The sequence below is a fragment of the Gekko japonicus genome, unplaced genomic scaffold (assembly GCF_001447785.1).
Source record: "Gekko japonicus isolate JY-2015 unplaced genomic scaffold, Gekko_japonicus_V1.1 scaffold1498, whole genome shotgun sequence".
Lineage (NCBI taxonomy): Eukaryota > Metazoa > Chordata > Lepidosauria > Squamata > Gekkonidae > Gekko > Gekko japonicus.
Window position 1 is genome coordinate 128,005 of NW_015176494.1, and position 26,334 is coordinate 154,338.

Below are 26,334 nucleotides of genomic sequence, written 5' to 3' on the forward strand. Positions count from 1 at the left end.
TAGTCGACATGGCGGAGACTTGGTGGGATGATTCCCAGGACTGGAAATGGGATAGTGGACGAATACGTCAAGAGAAACCGGAAGGGTCGATCCTAAAGGAATTAAAAGATGCTTTTTTAAAATACTATGCAAAATTATTTCAAGGAAAGAAGTCTGATTTGGTAAAAGTAAATAAATATTTCGAACACACAGCACTGCCAAAGATACAAGGAGAATACAAAGGTCTACTGAATGGTCGTATCCAAAAGGAAGAACTGGGCAAAGCAATCCAAGACACAAAATTGGGAAAAGCGCCAGGACCGGATGGATTTACCGCAAAATTCTATAAAAAACTGAAAGAAGCGTTAATTCCGGTCCTGGAAATGCTAACAAATGATATTAGGGATACGAAAGTTATACCTGAATCTTGGAAGGACGCTATTATATCGTTAATACCCAAAGAAGGCCAGGATCTAACCAATGTAAAGAATTATAGACCAATATCGCTTTTGAACAATGATTACAAAATATTTGCGAAAGTGATAGCGGAAGAGAAACCTTTGCTCCCTACAACTTCTATCTAGGCATTAGTCAAAGTCTTCGTGGAGGAAATGAAAAGGAACCAGGTACTGAGAGAGAGAGAGAGGGAAGAGCTCCAGGGAAGAGCTTATGTGATTGGCTGCTCTACTTGCTCTCTGATTGGCAAGTAGAGCAGCCAATCACCTCAGCTCTTCTCTCCAGGGTAGATTAACTCATAACCTCCCTGCCTCTCTGTCCCAGGCAGCATTTTAAAACCAGTTTTGTCTTTGCAATCCATCACAGAGCCCCTGGCACATGCACACAGGAAGGACACACTCCGGTGTGCAGAAAGGCCGTTGCATGCCTGCCAGCAGTCCCAGACATTGTTGCAAGAACAACAAAAACTGGGTGGTCCCCCTTCAAAAAACCAGCATCAAACTGCACCAGACTGCCCTCCCTCCTACAGTACTTGAAGGAAAATAAAAGAATATTCCTTTCACAGATAGGCTTTGTACCTCCCCATTAAGGGAGGTTGAGGCTACATAGCACATTTTTTTAATATGTCCATATTATAAGGTGGCATGGACTGAGATCGTCACTCGGTTGATTGAAAAAATTCTAGGTCTTTCTGGAAAACTAGACTCGAGTTTCTTCTATCTGATAGAAATCCCGAGATCAGCTACCAAGTAGCTAGCTTCTGGATGGTGATACTCAGGTTACGGGAACTTTATGGTAGTTAGGTAGTTAAGGTAGAACTTTTTCAAATATGAAAATTTTGAAATATTTCATTTCAAATATTTGAAAATTTTGAAATATTTCAATTTCAGTTCAAAAATTTCTTTGAAAAGGTGTGTGTGCACACGAAGGTTCGTGCCTTGAATAAACCTTCCTTGGTCTTAAAGGTGCCCCACTGGAATCTGAATTTGTTCTGCTGCTTCAGACCAACACGGCTGAGCCCACCTGGATCTATCTTCAAGGTAGTTAGACATTAGATTAAATTTTAATCTGCTTTTAATGTTTTATTGAAGTATTTTAAAATTTTTGAATATTGTAAAGGTGTACTTCTTCTTGTTTTTTTGTATGACTGGTCCAAGGACCAAATCAATAAACTGAACTGAAACCGAACACCAGTCCATTTTAGGGCCATATGCAGGTGGTTCTGCCCCATCCTTAGATTGACAGTGTTAGTCCCACCCCCAGAAAACGGATTGGACCACGCCAGGCCTTCCCAGCTACATTCCACTGGTTATCAGTCAGTTTCCAGGATTGCCAGCTGGCACCGACAGGCCTCCTCAAGGCATGGGGCCCACCCAACTGCAGGACTGTCTGCTCTGCTGTGTTCCATCACGACAGCTCCGCTCATCTGAGCAAAGCTGGGTTCTGAAGATGCCACCATACAAAACCACCAGTTCCCCTTTCACACACATTCTCTCTGCAGTAATTATAGTTATTGTATGACATTGTGTGTATTATAGCCAGGAGATCCTAAGATTGTCTGGCAGTCAATTTCTAACTCTTTTATAATTATGCACCAGTAGGTGGCAAGCTAGACTTATTTTGGGGGCTGAGAGAGCTCTGAGAGTACTGTGATCGACCCAAGGTCACCCACCTGGCTTCATATGGAGGAGGAGTGCGGAATTGAACCTGGTTCTCCCGATTAGAGTACGCCACTCTTAACCACTGCACCATGCTGGCTCTCACATTCTCTCTGACGGCTGAGGAACAGTTTGCCTGAGGCTCTCAGGAAGGCCCTCGTGCCTCTGCGGTTCCACAGAGTGTACCAGACAGGAATGTCCAGAAGGTATTAGAAGTATACTAGAACGGATCAGCTCGGGATGTTGCTTCCATAAGGGTTAGTATTATAGTCTGTTGCAACGTTTATTGCATGTACAACCTCCCCCTCTTTTACTGCAATTCAGAGCCTTCTGTTTGAACGTATGAAGCACCCTTTCAGAGGTTCCCAAACTTATTTGGCCTACCGCCCCCTATTCAGAAAATACTGGAGGGGGAGGGCGCCAGCCCGGTGGAAAGTATCTGGGTGAGAGGATAAGGGAAGGAAGGACAAACCGGATTGTGGTTGGAGTCTGCTACAGACCTCCTGGCCAGGAGGAGGAGGTGGAGGCTGCCCTCCTGGAACAGCTTGACGGGGTGTCCAAACAGCATGGCCTGGTAGTTATGGGTGACTTCAGCTTCCCTGATGTGTGCTGGGAGACCAACTCTGCAAAGCGTCCACAGTCACGCAACTTCCTGACCCGTCTAGACGGCAGCTTCCTTCATCAAATGGCGGAGGAGGCTACGAGGGGCTCGGCCACACTCGACTTAATATTGACCCACAGGCAAAGAGAGGGTAGATGGGGTGAAGGGGGTGGGGGCCTTAGGGGGAGGTGACCCTGTCCTGCTAGAATTCCTTTTGCTGTGGGGGGGCCAAGGAAGTTCATAGCCACACGTATATGTTAGATTTCAGTAAGGCAGGTTTTAATACTTAAAAACTATGTTTGTCGTCAAACATGTAATATTTACATATAGTACCTTAGAACTGTTTTATGGTTCTAGTCTGTTTTTAAATTTTAATGTGAACTGCCCTGAACCTGCCTCAGTGGGGAGGATGGGATATAAATCTCATAAAATTTTTATAACTAATAAACTCAGAGGCCTGGTGAGACTCATTCCATGGGCAAGGCTGCTAGAAGAAGGGAAAGGGGGCGAGTGAAGGGCGGGCTCTCCTGAAACAAGAGCTCTTGCAAGTGCAGGCCATGGCCATTCTAACAAGACGGAGGAAACATGGTAGGGGGTCCAAGAAGCCAGTGTGGATGAACAGAGAACTGTGTGATATACTAAAGGAGAAAAAGGAAATGTTCAAGAAATGGAGGCAGGGACATACCTCTAAAGAAGAGGATCTGTGGGTTGCTAGGCACTGGAGGTCTGCTATCAGAGAGTCCAAAGCTCACAATGAACTAAAACTGGCCAGGGAGGCTCGCTACAAGAAACTTTTTCAGATATGTGAGGAGCAAACACAAGATAAAAGAGGCAATGGGCCCACCGTTGGATGAAAATGGAGAAACTCTGATAGAGGACAGAGAGAAAGCAGAATGACTCAATGACTATTTTGCCTCATTTTTTCCCCAGAAGACGAGAACAGGCTTATCTAGAGGTGGTCGTGGGCAAGGCACTGCATCCGGGCTGCTGGTTGACACGGACAGAGAGGTAGTTGAGAAGCACCTGGCTGAATGAGTACAGGTCCCCCAGGCCAGATGGTACGCACCTAATGGTCCTCAAAGAACTTTCTAGAACACTTGCAGAGCCTTTGTCAATCCGTTATCCTCAGACCTCTTGGAGGAGGGGAGATGAGCCAGAAGACCTGGAGGAGGAGAGGTGTGATCCCAGTTTTCAAAAAAGGGAGGAGGAATAACCCAGGAAACTGACAGAGGCCTGTCAGTCTGACCTCTGTCCCAGGGAAAACACTGGAGCAGATTTTAAAGGGAATTGATCTGTGAGCATCTAAACGGCAACATGGTCAGCACGGATTTGTCCCCAACAGGTCCTGCCAGACCAACCTCATTTTCTTCTCCAATCAAGTGATGAGCTTACTGGATCGAGGGAATGCTGTTGATGTTGTTCAGCTGGATTTCAGTAAAGCTTTTGACGGAGTTCCCCATGATATTCTGATGGGTAAACTAGAGGACCGTGGACTGGACTGTAGGATAGTTAGGTAGGTGGGGAACTGGTTGGAGAACCACACTCAGAAGAGTAGCTGTAATGGCACTTCATCTGAATGGAGAGAGATGTCCAGTGCAATGCAGTGCCACAGGGCTCGGTTTGATATTTTTATAAATGATCTGGCGAGGGTGTGGAGGGGCTACCCATTAAATGTGCAGATGCCACCAAATTGGGAAGAGCAGCAAACACACCAGAAGATAGAGATAAAATTCAGTGAGATCTGAACACACTGGAAAAGTGGGTGGATGTGAACAAGATGTAATTTAACAAGGATAAGTACTGAGTTCTACATCTGGGTAACAAAAATGAGGAACACACATACTGGATAGGGGATACCCTTCTGGGTAGCAGTGTGTGTGAACGAGATCTTGGGGTACAGGTGGACTGTAAGTTAAATATGAGCAGCCAGTGTTATGCGGCACCAAAAAAGGCTAATGTGATCTTGGGGTGTATCAACAGAGGCATAACTTCCAAATCGCAAGATGTGACAGTTCAGTTGTACACTGCATTGGTCAGGCCGCACCTGGAGTATTGGGTGCAGTTCTGGAGGCCTCACTTCAAAAAGGTTGTGGACAGAATGGAGCAGGTGCAGAGGAGAGCGACGAGGATGATGGGGGGCCTGGAGACCAAGAAGCCCTGTGACGAAAGGCTGAGGGACTCCTTGGGAATGTTCAGTCTGGAGGAGAGGAGGTTGGGGGGGGGCATGATTGCTCTCTTGAGGTATTTGAAGGGCTGTCACTTAGAGGAGGGCAGGGAGCAGAGGAGAGGACTCGCAATAATGGGTTTAAATTAAGGGTGGGGGTGGACATTAGGAAAACGTTTTTTACAGTCAGAGTTGTGCAGCAGCTGGACAAACACTTGTCAGGGATGCTCTAGACTAATCCTGCCTTGAGCTGAGGGTTGGACTGGGTGGCCCCTTCCAGCTCTGTGATTCTATGATTCTGTCTCCAGTTTAATAGGTTAATCATTCATATTTGGACAACTTTTCTGCTGTACTTTATTCGAAGGAGAAAAATAATAATTAACATAACCATTTAAATTGTTTTATTTAACTAAAACAATAACATTATATAGCATATGTATTCTTGTATGAGGACACACTCACAAATATTTCAAAATTTCTGAAATATTCTGCTCAAAAAGTTTCATTTTTACTGCTTGCCCCTCCCTCCTCACACGTAGCTCTTAATATCTCCTCCTTTTCCAGACCTATTCCACCCCAAACAATCTTATATTCATTGAACTTCTTGAAACTTAGCACCTAAGAGAAAAGGGGCTGATTCGTGTGCATAGATTTGCAGAGGACCAAAAGGACTGAGGTCTCTTAACTCTGTATATTCATTTTATAACATTTTTGCTGTGAAGAAGAGGCATGTTATCTCTGCAGACACAAATTCACAGTTTTGAGAACTACAAAATGAAGCATCTGTGATAATATCTTCTAGACAGAAAAATTGCTCCCCAAAATTGCATGAATAATGCCTCATGTTGCGTAATTAGAAACTCATCCATATTTCATGATAACCTTTGGACTATAATGTATCTTAAATAAAAAACTATTTAAATAAATTTTTCTCAAAAAACATTCTATGAAAAAAATCTAATTTAAATTTTAAAACCCTGATTTTATTTATTTATTTATTTATTGTTTATATTTATATCCCGCCTTTCCAGATACCTGGCTCAAGGCGGCTAGCAACATTAAAATGGCATAAACAACCAAAGGGGTGGATCAACATTCCCCTGAGCGTGTAAGAAAGGGCCAAAAGAACTGAGCAAGAATGCAGCCTTTCCTCCCTTCTCGTGATCTGCCTAAGTTCACAGATTCTGCATTGCTGTCAGGTGGCCATCTAGCCTCTGTTTGAAAACCTCCAAAGAAGGAGAGCCCACCACCTCCCGAGGAAGCCTGTTCCACAGAGGAACCGATCTGTCAGGGCGTTCTTCCTAATGTTTAGCCGAAAACTCTTCTGATTTAATTTCAACCTGTTGGTTCTGGTCCAACCTTCTGGGGCAACAGAAAACAACTCCGTACCATCCTCTATATGACATTCCTTCAAGTCCTTGAAGATGATTATCATATCACCTCTCAGTTGTCTGCTCCGCAGGCTAAACAGGGCCTGCAAGACAGAGCTCTTCCACCAGGCCTTCGATTAGGGAGCCGCACCCAAGAAACTGAGGACCTGGCCCTAATATTAATATTAACATCATTGCTAACAGCCAATTTAACCGAGACTGTGATGTTAGCCAGCTGCTGACTGAGGAGGCTGCTAATGCCCCACCATCTGATACAAACTAGCACTTTATATTATCTTATGTTTATCATTGTATTGTCCTGATTTTATTTAATTTGTGTTTTAATTGTTTTATACACCCCATGTATGCCGCCCTGAGCCTGCCTTGGCAGGGAGGGCAGGATATAAATTAAATAAATAAATTAGCATACCCAGCTCCTTCAACCTTTCGTCATAGGACGTGGTCTCCAGACCCCTCACCATCTTTTTGTCCTCCTCTGGACACGTTCCAGCTTGTCTATATTCTTCTTAAATTGTGGTACCCAAAACTGAACACAATACTCTAGGTGAGGTCTAACCAGAGCAGAGTAAAGCAATACCATCATTTTGTGTGATCCGGACACTATACTTCTATGGATGCAGCCCAGAATGGCATTTGCCTTTTTAGCTACCGCATCTCACTGCTGACTCATGTTCAGTGTATGGTCTACTAAGACCCCTAGACCCTTTTCACACATGCTACTGGCAAGACAAATCTCCCCCATCCTATAATTATGCATTTGATTTTTTCCTACCTAAGTGCAGAACTTCACATTTATCCCCAATAAAATTCATTTTATTTGTTTTAGCCCAGTTTTCCAGCCTGTCAAGATCATCCTGTATCCTGACTCTGTCTTCTACCATATTTGCTACCCCTCCCAATTTAGTATCATCTGCAAATTTAATAAACATTACCTCTATTCCCTCATGCAAATCATTCATAAAGATGCTGAACAAAAGAGATCCCAGGACATATCCTTGAGGCGCTCCACTTGTCACTCCTCTCCTAGAGGATCCAAGCCACATTTTACCAATTTGTCAACAAAAATATTGCGTGGAACCTTACCAAAAGCCTTACTGAAATCAAGATAAACTATGTCTACAGCATTCCTCTGATCCAGCAAGGTAGTAACTTTCTCGAAAAAAGATATAAGGTTAGTCTAACATGAATTGTTTTTGCAAAACCCATGCTGGCTCTTAGCAATCACATCTGTCCTTTCTAAGTTCTCAAGGACTGACTGATGATTTGTTCTAAAACTTTTCATGGTAGAGACGTCAAGCTGACGGGTCAGTAGTTACCCGGATCCTCCTTTTTCCCCTTCTTGAATACAGGGACAACATTTGCCCACCTCCAGTCTTCTGGCACCTCACCTGTTCTCTAAAAATTCTCAAAAATAATGGACAGAGGCTCAGCAATTACATCTGTGAGTTCTTTTAGTACCCTTGGATGCAGCTCATCTGGCCCCGAGGACTTCGTTTCATTTAAAGGAACTAGGTGTTTATATACTATCCTTGTGTTGATCCTAGGCTGCAACTCCCTTCCCTCACCATGTGTTCTGTTTTTGCCATGTTGATCACCATTTCCCTCGTAAGAGATGATTCAGGAAAAGTAGGAATTGAGCAGTTCTGCCCTCTCTTCATCACTTGTTAGAATTTCACTTTTCTATCGCCGCAGTGAGCCTACCATGTCCTTGCTCTTTTTCTTACTTTGAAGATAAGAAAAGAAGCCTTTTTTTGTTGTTTTCAGCATCTCTTGCTAGTGTAAACTCATACTGATCCTTAGCTTTCCTAACTCTGTCTTTACTGATTAACATATTTTTCGCTCCATAAGACGCATTTCCCCCCCCAAAAAAAGTGGGGGGGAGTGTGTGCGTCTTATGGACCGAATACTCCTCTCGGCTGCAGACGCTGCACAGCTCAGCTGACTAGTCGAAAAGACCTGCTGCTGCTGCGGCTGCACCAGGGGGTGAAGGGCGACAAAGCACTCGCGCGGCACAAGAAGCAGAGACGCCTGGCGTCCCCCCCCCCATTTCTCCCCCCGTGTCGCTTCCAGACTTCCACAGACCCAAGCTGCACCGGGGGACGAAGGGCAACAAAGCACTCGCGCAGCACAAGAAGCAGAGACGCCTGGCATCCCCCCCCATTTCTCCCTCCGTGTCTCTTTCACACGCGTGTGCAGCTTCCAGACTTCCACAGACCCAAGCTGCCGCACAGGCGCAGAGACGCACGGGCGCGCGCCGGCTCCTCGCTTCGCCCCTTCCCAACCCCTTCTCACCCTCACGCGCCTGCGCGCTCGTGTCAGTTCTCACAGTCAAGTCGCCCCCCCTTCCTCCTCCTCCGGTGTTTGCCCCTCTCCCTCCCTGCTGCCCCTCGCCTCGCGCTGTCACTCCGGGTCTGGAGGAGGAGGAAGGGGAGGCTGCTCGTGTGAACACCCCCCGCGTTTATCCGCCTTTGGCTCACCGTTCATTACACTATTTGGTTCAGAATATTTTTTTTCCTGTTTTCCTCCTCTAAAAACTAGGTGCATCTTATGGTCAGGTGCGTATTTGTTTATATGCATCCTTGGTTATAAGGCCGTCCTTCTATTTACTAAATGTTTATGGAGCCACCTTGGCTTCTTTAGGCTCCTCCCATTTTTCCTTCTCATAGGAATTGTTTGTGATTGTGCCTTCAATATTTTGCTTTTAAGAAACCCACACCCCTCTTGAACGCCCTTCTCCTTAAGTATTTCTGACCATGGGATTCTACCCAGCATAACTTTAAGTTTGTCGATTTACTTTTCTGATGTCCAACCTATATGTCTGACTACGTACAGCTTTTACCTTCCCCAAGAGTGTAAATTCCAAAATTACATGGTTACTACTACCCAGGGTGCCCACCAGTATTCCCTCTAAACTGAGTTAGTGTGAGCTAGCTCACAGTTTTTTAGGCTCCGGCTCACACATTTTTGCCTCAGCTCCAGAGCAAACTAATTTATGCAGTAGCCAAATTGCCCACTCAACAACTTCAATGCCAGGAGCTCACAAAGTAGAATTTGGCTCACAAGACTCCACAGTTTAGAGGGAGCATTGGTGCCCACTACTTTAACCTTGTCAACCAGTTCTTCCCTGTTGGTAAGTGTGACGAAATGGCTGCCAGGCCTTAAAATGGATGCCAGCCTGGTAGTTCCTTACGTGTGGGGGGGTACTCCATAGGGAGCAATGGAGCTGCCGTACCTCCCTGCCTACAGTTCCCAGCAGCCTTGAGGAAAAAGAGCGGGAAAAGTTGACACACCCCAGGGGGCGGGGCCAAGGAGATAAAGGTTTTGGCTCCTGAGGGGAGAGTCAGTCTCCGCTTAGTCTTCAGCCTGATCTTCAGCCTTTGGCTTAGTGTGGACCAGAGCGTCAAGGGAGTGGACAAGTGGGGGCTCCCGTCACCTCAGACTCTGTGGGCAATCCAGGCCACCGTAAATCGTGGTGGGGAGCCCAGGAGGGTGGCAGTACTGGGGACCAGTCCAGGGAAGGGCTGCAGTTTCCCTCCAACCACGAGGAGGGAGAAAGCAATTCCTGGCCTGAGGCCACAAGCCACTACAGAGGAAGAGAGGGTGTGTGTAGGGGCAGAGGACTTGCGTTTCAATCCTGTTTTATTTCTGTGCCCAGGTTATGTTGAAGTCCCTGTGTTTATTTTCATGCCTAACCTGTATACAGTTAAATAAATCTTCCTTTTTGAGTTTAAAAAGCCTCGTGTGCCTTAACCACATAGTCCTCCCCACTCTGCACATTACCAAGGGCAAAGGGAGGCCAGGGAACACAAACGGGCCCAAATTGGAGACGTTGCCAATTCTCCAGGGGGCGCCCAAAGATTGAGGTACCCATTTCCCAAGGTGGGGAAATTAGCCAGAGGGGTCTCACTGTACCTCTAGGAAGGCGGTGTCAATTCAGTGAGTGGTGGCAGCATTTAATGGAGAGAAATAGCCCCACCAATTAGGGTGGGAAGGCCAAAACAGGGGCTCGCGAGCCACAGGACGGCACCTCAGTCTCCCAGGGCTGAGGGCAGGTCCCTGTTTCACCATAGTAAGAATCAATTCTAAGGTAGCAGATCCCCTTGTTTCCCTTTCCACTTTCTAGAAAATTAAGCTGTCAACAAGACAAGTCAGGAATTTATTGGACCTTTCATTTTTTGCAGAGTTGGACTTCCAACAAATATCTGGGTGATTGAAATCTCCCATGACCACCATGTCCCATCTCTTTGAGATCTTCGTAATCTGTTCTAGGAATGTCTCATCCAAGTTCTCTGCCTGGCTTGGTGGTCTATAGCTGACCCCCACCAAAATATCTATTATTTCTTACTCCTTTTATTTTTACCCAGAGACTCTCAACTGGACTTCCATGCTCAGATTCATGTATTTCTTGACAAGCGGGGCTTTTTTTGTAGAAAAAGCAGAGCAGGAACTCATTAGCATAACAGGCCACACCCAACAGCAGAAACACATTAGCATATTAGGCCACACCCCTGACAGGGCACCTCATTAGCATATTAGGCCACACCCCAAATTACCAGAGGTGTGGTCATCCAGCCACACTCGCCTTTTGCTTCTTATTCTGTTTACCTTGTTTGTTGTCAAAACCCAGGGCTTTTTTTTTGTAGCAGGAACCCTTTGCATGTTAGGCCACACACCCCTAATGTCCTGGTGAGTTTCTGCTGTTGGGTGTGGCCTGTTATGCTAACGAGTTCCTGCTGGGTGTGGCCAACTCGGGAGCCAGCCGGAACTCCGTTCCTGTGCGTTCCTGCCCAAAAATAGCCCTGTTGACAAGTATATACCTCCTTAAGCTGCGGTACATACCTTAATATACCTTAAGCTGCGGTGGCTCAAGTGGTTAAGACGCTGAACTGCAGGCTGTGGAAGGTCAGTAGTTCAGCAGTTCAAGACCCAAGTTGCCGCCAGCTCCTGCCAATCTAGCAGTTCGAAAGCAAGAAATTGCAAGTAGATAAATAGGTACCACTTCGGTGGGAAGGTAACAGCGTTCCGTGCGCCTTGGTGTTTAGTCATGCCAGCCACATGACCACGGAAACGTCTTCAAACAGCACTGGCTCTTTGGCTGTGAAACGGAGATGAGCACTGCAACCCTAGAGTCGGACTCGACTGGCTTTCGAGCAAGGGAACCTTTACCTTTACCTATATACCTCCTTTACATATAATGCTACTCCTCTGCCCTTCCTTATTTGTCTGTCTCTTTTAAATTAGTTGTACCCCATAGTCCTGATATTCCAATTGTGAGTGTCATCCCACCAAGTTTCAATAATGCCTATTAGGTCATAGTCCCCTTCCTGTATTAGGACTTCAAGTTCCTCCTGCTTGTTTCCCATACTCTGCACATTAGTGTAGAGACATCGGAATCCATGTTTTATGCACCCTGATGTTTTTGTTTCTGTATTTACCTATGAGTTAATGATACATAGCATATGTGCCATTCCCTGCAAAACGTTAGCGTTCTTATCTCCAGTTATTGGCATCATACTAGGCTTTGCATTTTTGTCTCACTCCCCTATAGGATTTAGTTTAAAGCCCTCCTTATTAGGTTTGCAAGGCTCTTGCCAAACACTACCCTCGTGAAGTGCAAACCATCTCCTGATAGAAGAGCTTCTTGAAAGCGTCAGCCATGGTCCAAAAATCCAAATCTTTCCTGATGACACCATATACATAGCCAGTTGTTGATTTGCAGTATTCTTCGTTCCCTTCCTAATCCAGGGCCTTCAACAGGAGGAACTGACAAAAACACAACCTGTGTTCCCAGGTCCTTCACCTTTTGACCCAAAGCCACATAGTCTCTTTTAATACATTCTGGGCTGTGCCAGGCAGTATAATTTGTTCCCATATGGATGAGCAAGAATGGATAATAATCCAGCAGTTTATCAAAAGGATTTGTAAACTCCTCTGAGTTGGAGATGTGAAAATCAAATTGGCACTTTTTTTACATATGTGATGTTACTACTGTATTGTTAGGTTGTGTGAGTGTATATGAGTATGGTTGTGTGAGCGTATATGAGTATGCTTGTAGATCACCGAATGATTGCACGTTAATTTCGTTGTGCTATGTACAATGACAATAAAGTATATCATCATCATCATCATCATCATCATCATCATCATCATCATCATGGGATTTGTTGTGCAGCAGATATAGAATTGTCTTGGCCCCACTAATCCTCCATGGATCTGTTAAGTCACAGTATAGCTGTATTGCCTAAGACGTTGTGGTGGCTGGTGTGGCAGTTAGAAGGGGCAGGCAGAATGCTCTTTACTCAAAACTGGGAACACCAAAGCTTGCCAGAGTTGGCGATCTGGTTACACAAGATGTGGTTTGTTAAGCTGATGGACAAGATACAGGGAAAAACTATTAAGACAGGTACACAGAGATTCAGTGTATTCACTGGTGGACTCCTTTTACTTAACACTGGTAACCAGGGGTCATTTTGTAGAAAAAGAGCTGCATGAGCTCATTAGCATATCTAATAGTCCATTAGCATAATGGCTCATTAGCATATGCCATGCCCCCTGACATCACCGGAAGTGATGTCAGAAGTGGAAGCCAAAGGGGGGGAGGCATATTCAAAAGCCTCCCCTTCCCCAGCTGCTTAACCAAGGCGGGCTGGGGGGGGGGAGCGAAGAGAGAAGGGGTTTAAAGTTTAAACCCCTTTTCTCTAGAGTCATCTTTCCATTACATTCTATGGGGTCATAGAATACAATGGAAAGATTGCACCGCCGCTGCGGCGCGACTCCATAGAGAAGAAGGGGTTTAAACTTTAAACCCCTTCTCTCTTCGCTCCGCCCCCCCCCCGCTCGCCTTGGGAGGCCGGCTGGGGAAGGGAAGGGGAGGGGAGGCTTTTGAAGATGCCTCCCCCTCTTTTTTTTTTTTTTTTTTTGCTTCCCCCGCCGGCCTGCTTCTGGAGGGCCCCCCCCCCCACCCTCTTCTGGCTCGCCTGCCTTGGCGGGCGAGCCAGGAAGAGCTAGGGAGAGAGGGGGAGAGATTTAAATGCCTCCCTGTGCCTTCCTCAGTTCGGGCGAGCCGAGGAAGGCTCCTAGAGGGGGCCCCCGCCCTCTCCGCAGACTGAAACGCTGGAGTTGCGCTCCGGCCCCAAATGACCCCTGCGGGTAACTGAGGCCAAGTCCTATGTGCTAAAGCAGAGCTGTGACTGGCAAACCATCTGAAGTTTGGCCAAAGGTGCCAAAACCCACCCAGGAGACTTGTGTTTCTGTCGGCACGTGGGGCTCCCCAGCAGCAGCACTCCCCAGTGGCACCTCGGCCACAGCAGGCTGGATTCTTGTTCTTATCCCGTGGTCAGCCAGACCACCTCAGTCTAGTCTGGTTTGAGCTTCAGTTTCCTGGATCCCCTGACCCAGGGCTCCCTCTAAGCTGCGGAGTCTTCTTGTGAGCAAAAATCCCACTTTGTGAGCTCCTGGCATTAAAGTTGTGAGCGAGCGATTCAGCCGCTGCATACAACTAGTTTGCTCTGGAGCCGTCCCTTCCCGAGCCCAGACAAAAATGTGTGAGACAGAGGCTAAAAAAACTGTGAGCTAGCTCACACTAGCTCAATTTAGAGGGACCACTGATGCCATCCAAGCCATTTCTCTGTACTTATGAGTAAACATGCATAGGATTAAGTTGATTCATTTTAGTGGCATAACAGCCCTATGAAATCATCGTGGCTCAAAGTGGCTCAAGGTGTGGTTTGAACCTGAGAATTCCCTCAGGTGTGCTTTCCTTACGGTGTCTTTTTCATGGGCTGTTCAGTGTAATGCAAGTTAGACGAGATTTTTTGGGGAACTGCCTAGAGTTTTACTTGCTGAACCAAACCGTGTTTTTCCTTCTTGTGTTTGTTGAACAGCCTCTCTGGTTACCCACCCTTTTCGGATCAAAATCCTCAGCAGCCTATGAGAGAGCAGATCACCCACGGCAAATACTTCTTCTGTGCGGATAAGTGGAAGCGTGTATCGAAAGAGGGTATGCTGCTGTGATTCTTCGGGGATAAAGGAGGAGAAGGCCTTTTGTTAGGTCGTTTGACTGGAGTCGTTTTGTGCATAAGTGTAATTGTAGTATTTCGTGGCCTGTATGAAAGTGAAGGTGACCATGACTTGATGTAGATGAGAATTGCTTGTGGCTGTTCTGTACTCAGCGACATTTCTGTGTCAGCCAATTTCTGCATGCAGGGCCTCTGGCAGCAAATGGACCGCCTGCTTGGCCCCGCCGGTGGCTCTTCCCTCGCAGATGCCGGGGAATCACCTCGACCCTGAGTGCCGCCGTGGGCTGAATGGTTCTGAGGGCGGTCTGGGCCTGTGTGACATCCTGGGGGTGGAGCGAGCTGTGAAGGGCGGCAGCACGAGGGCCTCTGTTTGCAGTTCTGGTGTCCTCGTGTGGGGCCTGAGCGCTCACAACTGCTGCTTGCCTCTGCAGGGAGAGCAAATAGTGATGAGTCGTTGACCAGCTGTTGTATTTTATTGCAGCCTTTGACCTAGTACAGAAGTTGCTAACAGTGGATGTTGACAAACGATTCAAAATAGCACAAGCCTTGGAACACCCGTGGCTTCAGGTACATGCTCAGGGGAACAGATGTCTCTGCTTCTTGTAAGGAAATCTTGGAGTGACGAGAGAAACGTGAGCTGAAATGTTAAGGCCCTTGTGTCCTTAAAATTCCCCACTGGAGATTTTGCTGTGGTTTGAAGGGCGAAGAAGTTCAGACACGTGGTGTGGGGAGGGGTCTTCTGACAACGGAGCCTGGGGGAAGGCAAAACCTTGGGCACCGTGTCACCACTAAGGGAACACATCACGGCCCGCCGGGTTGCTTGTTTATGTGTGGCAGTTGTATGCTCTGCCTCTCTCCTGTCACGATGAAGTGGTTATGAGCCGAGGTTGGTAACAGAGTGAAGACCGGGTTTTGGCTCTGCAGGACTGACCTTTGGCTCTCGACCAAGGGAGGCCGTGTAAGTTCTCTGTTGCTGCTCCTGCTGAAAAAAAACTTGTGTTGCCTGTTCACCACCTGCCCAAGAGGCCTGCCCCCCCCCCCAAGGGGGGAAATGTCACTGTAGTGGTAGGATCTCAAAATCTGCTTCTGAGGGTGATTCCCTTGCCCTCCCTCATAGTAGACTTGGCCCTGTTTTTGAAGTATTCGATTTCCAGCCAGGCTTTCTGTTGTTGTTGTTGTTGCCTGCTGCCTTTTGCAGCCTTCTGTTCATTTCTCCTCCTCTTGCCTGTGTTTTCTGCTCTGCACTGGAACGTGTGAGGTTGCCTTATCTAGCCAGAACAGTGACCCACCTGGCGGCACCATATTTTCTGTGCTAACGGGTGACTGTGCTACGGGATCCCCTCAGCTCTTCCCCAGCACCTTTTGACTAGAGGCACCAGGGACGGAACCTGGGCCCTTCTGCATGCAGAGCAGATGCTCCTCCTCCTCCCAGTGAGCTCTGCCTCCTTTCCCAAATAGACCCAGTTAAACCATTGCTCCATTCAGCTCATTGCATTGACTCTGGGCCACCTGTGGCTCTCCAGAGGACCATGCCCCAGCTCCTTGGTATCATTCAACTGCAGGTGGCACATGCTCCTCTGCCAGGGCCCTTCTGCCCAGCTTCCTTCCTTCCTTCCTTCCTTCCTTCCTTCCTTCCTTCCTTCCTTCCTTCCTTCCTTCCTTCCTTCCAACTGTTGCCCATGCTTCTGGAGTGTGTGTCTTATTACATGGAAGGCTGTTCTTGCATTTTAAGCATAGAAGCATTGTGTTATTTTAGATTGTGCTTTGTTGCTTGTTATCTGCTTTGTGATCCCTGCAGCTGAAAACTAGTGTGAAAAGTGTTTTGATGCTTATTCTTCATAGGATAATGGTATGAAGCAGAGATTTCAGCAGCTCCTGACACAAATGAATGACTCGGTGCTTGCACCAGAAGCTCCAACTTTGGTAGATATTTCTTTTCTTTTTTTAAAGTTATTTTTTCCTAATACTTGCACACACACAAAAAACCACTTATGGGGGGGGATTTGCAAACCAATGATCTATAAAGGTTCATAAAGAAGAGGTTGGATTCCTGCCCCCCCCCCCTTCACTTGGGAGTCTCAGAGCGGCTGACAATCTCCTTTCCCTGCCTCTCCTCACAACAGACACCCTGTGGGATAGGTCGGGATGAGAGGGCTCTGAAAGAACTGTGACTGGCCCAAGGTCACCCAGCTGGCTGCATGTGGAGGAGGAGGAGTGGGGAATCAGACCCAACTCTCCAGATTAGAGTCCGCTGCTCTTAACCACTACACAAAACTGGCTCTCTAAAAAGCCGCTACACCAGACTGGCTCTCTAGAAAGCAAACAGATGAATGTTATCACTTATTTTCTCATTCTAGAATATAATAAACAACATCCATTGTTTTATTAAATTTATCAACCATTCTAAATGTTTTCTTAATTTTTGGTGGGTATCTTCTAGTTTGCTCCTCTAACAATTCTAGCAGCAGTGAATAAGCTTAGAAATGGCTCCCTATCTGAGAGATACACCTAACCATTCAAATATTCTAATAATATTATTTTAGGTTCCAAGGGTGTATGTTCTGCTAACAAACTGAACTACAGTTTTCCAAAATCTGTGTCTTCTCCTGTCCTAGTTGGGATTTTGCACTCAACTAAAAGGAGCCAGTTCATAGCTGGTGGGGGCTGCTGGACGTGGGCCTCCTGGCAGGTAAGCAGGTGGCAGCGGTGGCCAGAACTGCCTCTCACCAGCCGTGGCCCTTCGTGGGCAGGAACGACCTCACCAGTGTGGTACATGCCCTGGTGACATCTAGGTTAGGTGACTACAATATGCTGTATGCGTGGCTGCCCTTGATTGAAGACTATCCAGGAGCTACCACTTGTACAGAATGCTGCGGCCAGAGTGTGTTGACCCGGATGGGTCACAGGGACCACATCACTCCAAGTCTTGCTCCACCTACACTGGCTCCCAGTTTGCTTCTGGGCTCAATTCAAGGTGCTGCTGTTGACAGCAGTGGGAGGGCTCCTAGCGTCCTGGCCCCATTTCTGGACCTCCCGGTGGCCCCTGGTATTTCTGGCCACTGTGTGACACAGAGTGTTGGACTGGATGGGCCTTTGGCCTGATCCAACATTGGCGTCTCTTATGTTCTTATGACCTTCAAAGCCCTGTGTGGTTTGGGGCCGACATACCTTAAGGACCACCTCCTCCCGTTTGGTCCTCTGCGGAGGTCCCGCTTTGGGTGCCCTCGCCATCTGAGGGCGGTGGCCTGAGAGGAGAGGGCCTTGGTCCTGGTGCCAGAACTGTGGGGCTCTTGCCTGCCCCAGGGAGAGGCATCTGGTGTCTCCCTCTTCATCGCCAGCAGGTGGAGAGAACATGTCTCCAACATTGAGCTTGTAGCAAACTTTAGGAGTGTAATTTTATGCAGAGTTCAATACCAATGAAAAAAATCTTGTATGTGTTTTCTTTAAGGTCAGTTGGGACTGATCTTGGAGTTACTTTCTCCCAGATCAATCCTCATTCTTCCATACTGATATTAACCTTTATATCTTTCTGGTTTTGTGGGTTTTTTGCTGTAACTTAAGGGGCTATATATATATTTGTATATACTTCTTATATGGTCTTACAATGTGGAAAAAATAGTCCTGGTCACACGTCACAGTGAACACACATACATCCTGCCTGTGTGTATATATGTCTGTTTGTAAGAAGAGCCAACACGCATTCGTTTTATGAATGAAATCAGGGATAACCACTACCTGGATAAACTTGGGGCTTGTATCACATGTTCAGTTGTACATCAGAATTACTCATCATGCAGAGAAAGAACAATCAAGTGTACACACTCTCCATGGATTGTACGTACATTCACTGTAACTTGTGAACACGGCTATTATTTTGAATAGTGATAGGTGGAATTGAGTTTGAAAAGGGGTCATGTTGATTTGCAATTAATTGATTTTCATCCTGAAAAATTTCAAGCACCATAGTCACTGGGGATTTAAGAATTTCATGACAAATTCCTTCAGATGGAGGAAGTTCAATTTTTTGTACTAGTGATCATGCCATTATTGACCTGTGGCTTGTTCAGGTGTTGTTGGAAGGGTGTTTTGGTGGAGCCCTGAAAGCAAATGATGGTTTTTCAAAGGCAGAGGGCCAAGAGAGCATATTATGCTTCAAGAAGGAGGTGCGGATGAGCATTTCCTGTAAATGACGGACACATCTCACCTTGTGTGGTCGTCATGAGTGCTGCTGCAGGGGATGTCTTTTGCTTGCTGCAGAAGGTACAGTGGAAATATTTCATTGTCCCTTGCTCTTCCAGCCATCCACAAGCAGAAAACGGCGTCATGAAAAGGAAGACACACCAAATCCTCCTAAACGTGCCTCTCAGACTCCAAGTTGAAAAAGTGGAGCAACATCTTTAACGGCAGCTGTAAATTTTTCTAGAACTTTGAAATGTATTATGTTTTTTCACATCAACCACTGATAAATAAAGAACTGCTTGCTAAGAATGTAGAGACTTGGTGAACTGTGGAAGGTTCCTGATGTTCCCTGCTGTTCACGTGGGCAGATGAACCCTTCTGTGGCTGTAACAATGGTTTTGGAGTTCTGCTGTGCTTTTGGTTTCATATCTGCACCCAGTATCCACAGATGTTCAAGTACAAACATTCCAACTGCCCCATTTTTACAAGAGACTCTGCCCTTTTCTCTTTTCTATGCACTAATACTGGCTCAAGTCTCCTAAAGATGTGAATTGTTTTTAAGGGATACCAAAAAACAATCATTGTTGAGCTTCCAATTACATATTTTCTCAGAGAGACAAATAAATGGGTATAAAATACATTCTTTCAAGTGCATTTGCTGATTTCCAACCCCACCCCCACCCCCAAACTTTCCTTACCAAAGTGCTGTGGAGTTAATTGTAAGTTAAATACTTGCACTGTTGGCAGCTTCCTTCTCCCAGCCCAGAATGATGGGGGGGGGGGGGGTGGCAGTGAAAGAGTTTTCTTGGAATGCCACACACAAACATCCTTTGCTGGTCAAGCACTGCAACGCATCCTTCCACTGTACGAGTGTCGATGTTTTTAATATTTTTTATATGTTTTAACTATGGCACGGTTAATTACCCTGCCCCTGCTAGCCGCCCTGAGCCCATCGGGGAGGGCGGGACACAAATGTGAAAAATAAATAAATAAATGTGTTGCCTTTTGAGAAGACCTCTTGGGTGCTGGCAAGGAGGAGGAAGGTGAAGAAGAAATAGCAGCTAAGAACGGGATGATATTTGTGGTCTGAAGGGACTGCAGGCTCCGACCTTGCGCCCGAAAGCTCTGCCTGGCTCCTGAACTTGGACTGTGTCTGAACCGAGGCAGGAGACTGCAAGGGGTGGGATTCTGTGTTCTCATCCTTTTTCCCCTTCCATTCCAGGCCTCTGCCTAGATGGATCTCGGGAGGGGGTAGAACATGCAAGGAGAACTTACCTATGACAAGAAAGGGTGTGTGTGTGTGTTGAAGAATATTTTGAAGTGTTGCTGGAGATGGAAAAGGAATGGAAACAAAGCATCTCTGTGTCCTTGCAGTTGGCTGGAGGGGTTAGGGTGTAACTTCTGAGAGGCTCCAGGCCTTTCATCTTTTTAGAAGGGCAGACATTAAAAAGCTGCAAAGGCAGACCCATGTGGAACAGTAGTCTAGCCTTGAGCTCACACTGAGTTCCACATGGCCAGGTCGGTTGGGTTGGGGCACGGTGCCAGTCTCTGAGCTAAGTGAAGCTGGAATGAAGCATTTTTCTGCTGCTGAATTAACTTGCTTCTCCAGTGAGAACAAGAGTCCTGCTGCAGCAGACCGGGGGGCTGAGTATAATGAGCAATGGCTGCAGTTGTACAGTAGAGAGAACAGAAGCCATGCTGGATGAGAGCAGTAGCCCAGCCAGCCCAGTGCTGTTTGCAACAGGGGCCAGCTGCTTATAGGGAAGCCCACAAACAAGGCCAGTATCCTTTTTGAGATGCAGCAACCAGAACTCTACACAGTATTCCAGATGTGCTGCACTAGGTACTTGTACGAAGGCATTTCAAGATGGATAGTTTTATTGGACTTCCAGGGAACATGGCAGACCTGAAAAGGAGCACTTCTAGAGGCTCCAGTCTTATCTTGTTGTGTGTTAGCTATGCTGCCATAAGGGTTGGGGGTGGGGTGCTAACTTGCCAGGACTGCTGCATTCCTTTTCAGCTTCTGTAATGCTTACTTATCTATGGCCTTGCAGGTGGGGTGTTGTGTCTGGGATTCTAGGGAACCGTGGGAGCGCTTTCGGTTCTCAGCTTCGGCTCTAACGGCCTGGGGCTCCTTCTCCCGCGTGCGGGAATGTGGCTAATTGGCCTAAGGATGGGTGTGTGTGCATACGAATACCCCATATCCCATTATGCTTGTAGGGGTGACGCCATTCTTAACAGTGCCTTTGTTAATGCATCTATAGCTCTTCAATAAAGTATAACCTTTCCGTGAAGCGTGTACTCAGTTGTTGGCTGTGGAACCTGACATTGTGGGGCAAAGAACCCCAGGGAAGGATGGGATTTATTTCTCTGTCCTTCTGTACAGGACACCACAAGTTTTTGGAATGCCATTGTCATGGGTCCTGGCTCAGCCCAGGCTGGCTATTCCTCAGACAAAGAAAAGGGCACGGAGCAACCCAAGCCTCCCCCAAAGTCAGCCCAGAAGAGGAACCTTTGCCAGCACCTGAGGGAGAAGAGGCTCCAGCATCTGTGCAGGAGGGGCAGCAAGGCGAAGAGCCTAAGGTGCAGGCAGAGGAAGAGCCCACTCCAAAGCGTGGCCCAGCACCCCCAGTGGGAGACTCCCCGAGGCCAGAGTCCCCACCTAGCTCACCTGAATGCCCCCGATGCAGGGCACACCAGCCTCTGGATGTGCAGGAGAGAAGGAGGAGTGCCAGACTTCAGCTGTTGCAAAGGCAACATGAGGGGCCGTGAGTCTTTGCAGGTCGCCTCCCAGGGAAGGGAGGATCCGGTTATAAGCAGCTCCAGCTGCCTGCCTCCGCTCCTCCTGAGAACTCTGATTCATCTCCCGGCATTCTGACCTCTGGCCCTGTCTCTCATCTTGGTTTGGACTTTGCATCTAGCTTGAGTATATTGTGTTCATGGGGACCGGCCAGAGCCAGCACAGCCATCTTGTTTATTAAGGGAATTCAGAATGTTTGTTTTCAAAGTTGGTTGTTTTTTGTTAGTCTTTAGTGGAATGGCACCCTCCAGGAAATTGGCACAAGCCAAGGAGGGGGGCTGGCAGAACAGGGTCTGTAAGTGGTGGGATAAGGACAAGCAGAGCTCAATTGGCCAGGCAGTTTGGCTTTGACACGCACACAGAGAGAGCAACGGGATTGGTTTGGTTTTCAGGTCGACTGGAGTAGGGACAGACAGGATGGAGTTTCCAGAGGTGTTGAGAATACTTAAGATGACAAAGCAAGAGCTGCAGGATGAGTGTAAGAAGCAGAGTAGAGACTATGATGATAACAGCAGGAGTGTGGAGGAGATGAGGGTCCTCCTAGATGCTGCCAAGTCCACAAGGGCAGCTGAGCGCCAAAACCAGCAGGAGATCCAGCTCAAGCAGCCGGAACTGGAGCAGATGCGCCTGCAGGCAGAGAGGAAGTGTTTATCCAGAGGGTGGAGAAGTGGAGGCTGGAGAGGGAGGAGGAGCAACGCCAACGTGACCTCGAGATGGCACCCTAGAAGGTGGGCTAGGGGGAAGAAAGGGTCTCTGGGGGGGACACCTGCTGTTCAGCCACCCAGGGGGAGGAGGTGGCTTAGGTGCAAAGGGGGGCCGGATCACCCAGGAGGGGGAATGCCAACCCACCTCAAACCCGGGGGGGGGGTGTCGCTTTCCCCAAGTGCAGCAAGGAGCTGCGGAGGCAGCGGTAGAGAGTGGAGATTCCACAGGAGTTCCTGAGAGAAGCAAGACTAGGATGGGCTCGGAGGAGCACACAGCTGAGCACGAGGGGGGATGGGAGTGGGTCCTGGAGGAGGTCTGGAGTGACCTTAGGTTGTAGCCGGTTCACCAAGTAGCTGTGGATCAGGAAGTGGGATTCTCCGAGACTCTCAGAGAAGAAAAAGGAGAGGAGACTGGATTTGTACCCGCCCTTCATTTGAGGTCTCAGAGTGGCTGACAAACTCCTTTCCTGAGAGAGCTCTTCCAAGGACTGTCCTTGAGAGAACAGCTCTGAGAGAACTATGGCTTGCCCGGGGTCATCCAGCAGCTGCATGTGAAGGAGGAGTGGGGAATCAGACCCGGTTCTCCCAGGCTAGAGTCCGCGCACTGAACCGCGACACCAAACTTCCAGAGCTGGTTGTCTGGAAGCAGGGAAGCCAGGAGTCCTGGGAAGTAGATCGGAACTGAGTGTCAGAGAGTTGGCTCAGGAGGGCGTTCTGTGTGCAGGGCAGCTGGGAATCAACGGGGCTCGGCCAAGGCTTCTGTTAGGTTCTTTTGGGCCCAGGTTAGCACAGGGTGTGAGTCGGTTGGGTCTTGCCAGAGAGCGGGCGAGAGTGCGTGCGCAAGGTCAGGGTGCCTGTACCGTCTCCTATTCCAGGAGAGTCTGGGAAGAGGCGCGGGGGCTGCTGGACGTTGGAAGGGACAAGTGGAGATTTCTGAGGCTAAGGAATAAGTGACTGATGGTGTCTTGTGCCTTAGAGAGCGGCTGAAAATGGTGAGTGTTGGGGAGGCTAAGGCCAAAGTGAATCAGACAAAACAGGCTGGTCTCTGACTTCTGAGCTTGGTGACCCGGTGACAGTTTTTTGGCCTTCATATCCTGGCAAGCAGCTCATGTCCTTTCGGACTGGACGGGCAGCATCAGGTGTACTGTCTTCCTGGAAAGGCTAAGGAAAATGACCAAGGAGGTTCATACGAACAGGTGGAAACCTGATCTTGACAGGGAAATGTCAGTGCAGAGTGTGACAGAGATGGAAGGAGGAACCGAGGAGCCAGATGGAACTTTAGCAGTTGTCTGGCCTCAGTCTTCTGAACTGACACAGCAAGGGAAGCTGGACTGGCTAGGAAACTGGTGCTTTCAAGGCAGAGAGAGAAGTTTTTAGAATCATAGAGTTGGAAGGGATCTCCAGGGTCATCTAGTCCAACCCCCTGCACAATGCAGGAAATTCACGAACACCTCCCCCCACACACACACCCTCAGTGACTGCTGTTCTATGCCCAGAAGATGACAAAAAAAACCCTCCAGGATCCCTGGACCAAACTGGCCTGGAGAAAAATTCCTTCCTGACCCCAAAGCGGTGATAAGCGTTTCCCTGGACGTGTAAGAAAGGGCCACGAGAACTAAGCACTGAGGCCACCCGTCCTGCCCTCCCTCTCATGATCTGCCCAAGTGCACAGAATCTGCATTGCTGTCAGATGGCCATCTAAGCCTCTGTTTGAAAACCTCCAAGGAAGGCGAGCCCGCCACCTCCTGAGGAAGCATATGAAATAAGAACTCGGAGTATTTTCTGTACCTAAGAAAAAACTGTTTTTTGACAGAACATACTTGCTATGATCCTTGCACAAGGGCCATGCTAAGTGTGCCCTCTGTGAATAATCTGATTCAACATTGTCCTCTTTTTGTATTTTGTGTTTCTTATTTTGTAATCTCGTTCCTATGTTTTGTAATATTTTTCTTTTTGTAACTTTTGTTTTTTGTTAGAAAAAATTAATAAAACTATTTTAAAAAATATTTTCCATGATCATACTGTTATCTCTACATCCTCATACAGAAAGACTCATTAGATGAGCTAGTCGAGGACTGGCATGGCCGACTCTCGACTGCCATCTACAAGATCGCCCTCTGTGCCCTCACTCTAAGCGGGCTCCATGTTTTACCGAGGAGCTGCGGCTGATGAAACAAGGGCTCAGACGACTAGAGAGATGGTGGCGGCACGCTCGTGACGAAGCAAGAGCTGCCTAAAGGACGTTTATGAGATCCTATGAGATGGCAATCAAAGCCACGAAGAGGGAGTTCTACACGGCCACGATTGCGTCTGCTAGCTCACACCCGGCACAATTGTTTAGAACTATTCGATCATTAACAGATCTGCCTCAGGGCAGACCAATTGCTAGGGAATTGGATATTGGCTATGAGGCTTTTGCGAGCTACTTTGCAGATAAAGTCTTGCTGCTCCACCGCAATCTCCCTGCCACAGTTGAGACAGTGAGTGAACTCGAGGCCCCATGCACATCTTCTAGTTCTATTCTGGATTATTTCAGTCTGCTCAGCCTTGAGGAAGTCAGCAGGCTGCTCGCAAGGTACGCCCAACCACATGCAGCCTTGATCCGTGCCCTTTCATGGCTTATAAAAGCTGACCGTGAGGGATATTATCAACAAGTCCCTCAACGAGGGACTGTTCCCGCGGGCACTCAAGGAAGCGATGGTCCGCCCTCTCCTGAAAAAAAATCTTTGGACCCGGCTGAATTGGCCAACTACCAGCCTGTTTCCAATTTGCCCTATTTGGGCAAATTACTGGAGAGAGCGGTGGTGATTCAGTTGCAGAGCTTTATGGATGACACTTCCATGATAGACTTGTTCCAGTCTGGCTTTCAGACAGGCCATGTGACGGAGGTGGCACTGGTTGCCCTCACAGATGACCTCCAGATGCATCTGGATCGAGGTGGCACGGCGGCACTGTTGCTGTTGGATCTGTCGGCGGCGTTTGACATGGTCGATCATCAGTTGCTGATCCACTGCCTTGCCAACACTGGGATTCAGGGGCTTGCCTTACAATGGCTCGTCTCCTTTCTCCAAGGTTGCGGACAGAGGGTGGCGGTAGGGGAACAGACGTCCCAGAGATGCCCGCTGGTTTGCGGGGTTCCTCAAGGGGCAGTGTTATCCCCAATGTTATTCAACATCTACATGCGCCCCCTTGCCCAGAGGCACAGGCTAGGGTGTCACCAATACGCAGACGACAACCCAGCAATATCTGTTGCTGGGCGGCCAGTCCGACTGTACTCCAGATTACCTGGAGCAGGCGCTTCAGGATGTGGCGGGCTAGCTTAGACTGAGCCGACTGAAATTGAATCCAACAAAGACGGAGGTCCTGTGCATGAGTCAGAGCGGCCCGGGGGTAGGGATCCCACTACCAACCTTTGATGGGGCGCCATAGGTGCCAGCACCGAGGGTCAGGAGTCTGGGAGTGCTCCTGGACGCCGCCTTAATAATGGAGGCCCAGGTAGCAGCCACTGCCAAGGCAGCCTTTTATCATCTACAGCTGATCAGACAGTTGGTTCCCTTCCTCGAATGCAATGACTTCGCAACAGTGATCCATGCTATGGTCACCTCAAGGTTAAACTACTGCAATGCTCTCTACATGGGGCTGCCCTTCTCCCAAATCCGGAAGCTGCAGCTGGTGCAAAATGCAGCAGCCAGGCTGCTGATGGGTCTCCATACGAGATCACATCCAGCCTGTGCTGAAGGCACTGTACTGGCTGCCAGTAGCATACCGGATTCACTCCAAGGTGCTGGTTCTGACCTTTAAAGCCCTATATGGTCAGGGCCCTGCCTACCTGAGGGACCGCCTTTCCCCACATGTGCCCCAGAGAGCACTGAGGTCAGGGACCCAACACTGCCTGCCTGTCCCTGGCCCGAAAGATGCCAGATTGGCCACCACCAGATCTAGGGCCTTCTCAATGGCAGCTCCACACTGGTGGAATGAGCTCCCGGAGGACATCAGGGCCCTGCGGGACCTTCTGCAGTTCCGCAGGGCCTGTAAGACGGAGCTCTTCCACCAGGCCTTTGATTAGGAGCCGCCACTGACGAATGATCCATCATAGATTGAGCAAAAGAACCATCGTAAATCAAACAGGCTACGGCCTCATATTACTACGCTGGACATGGCCTTTTCTTATCGGACCATGTATAGATATCTGTATATCGCTGCCATCTGTATATATTAGCACCTTATGTAATTGTCTTTTAATTGCGAATCTTTACTGTATTTATTGGTTCTACTGCATTTTAACTGTGTAAGCCGCCTTGAGCCAGTGCTGCACCGGCAAGGCAGGATATAAATTGAAATTAACAAATAATAATAAAAATTAATAATATTAATTTTATCCTGT

General features: G+C 47.9%; 1 protein-coding gene across 1 annotated transcript in view; it reads left to right on the forward strand.

Moving 5' to 3' along the window:
- The window catches only part of CHEK2 (checkpoint kinase 2), a 47,172-nt gene extending 27,931 nt beyond the window's left edge, over window positions 1-19,241 (forward strand). The window contains exons 12-15 of the mRNA XM_015427274.1: window positions 14,133-14,248; window positions 14,749-14,834; window positions 16,110-16,190; window positions 18,566-19,241. Coding sequence (XP_015282760.1) covers window positions 14,133-14,248; window positions 14,749-14,834; window positions 16,110-16,190; window positions 18,566-18,646 — 364 coding nt within the window. The 3' untranslated portion in view covers window positions 18,647-19,241. The remainder of the gene's footprint in view (window positions 1-14,132; window positions 14,249-14,748; window positions 14,835-16,109; window positions 16,191-18,565) is intronic.
- Window positions 19,242-26,334: the final 7,093 nt, after the last annotated feature.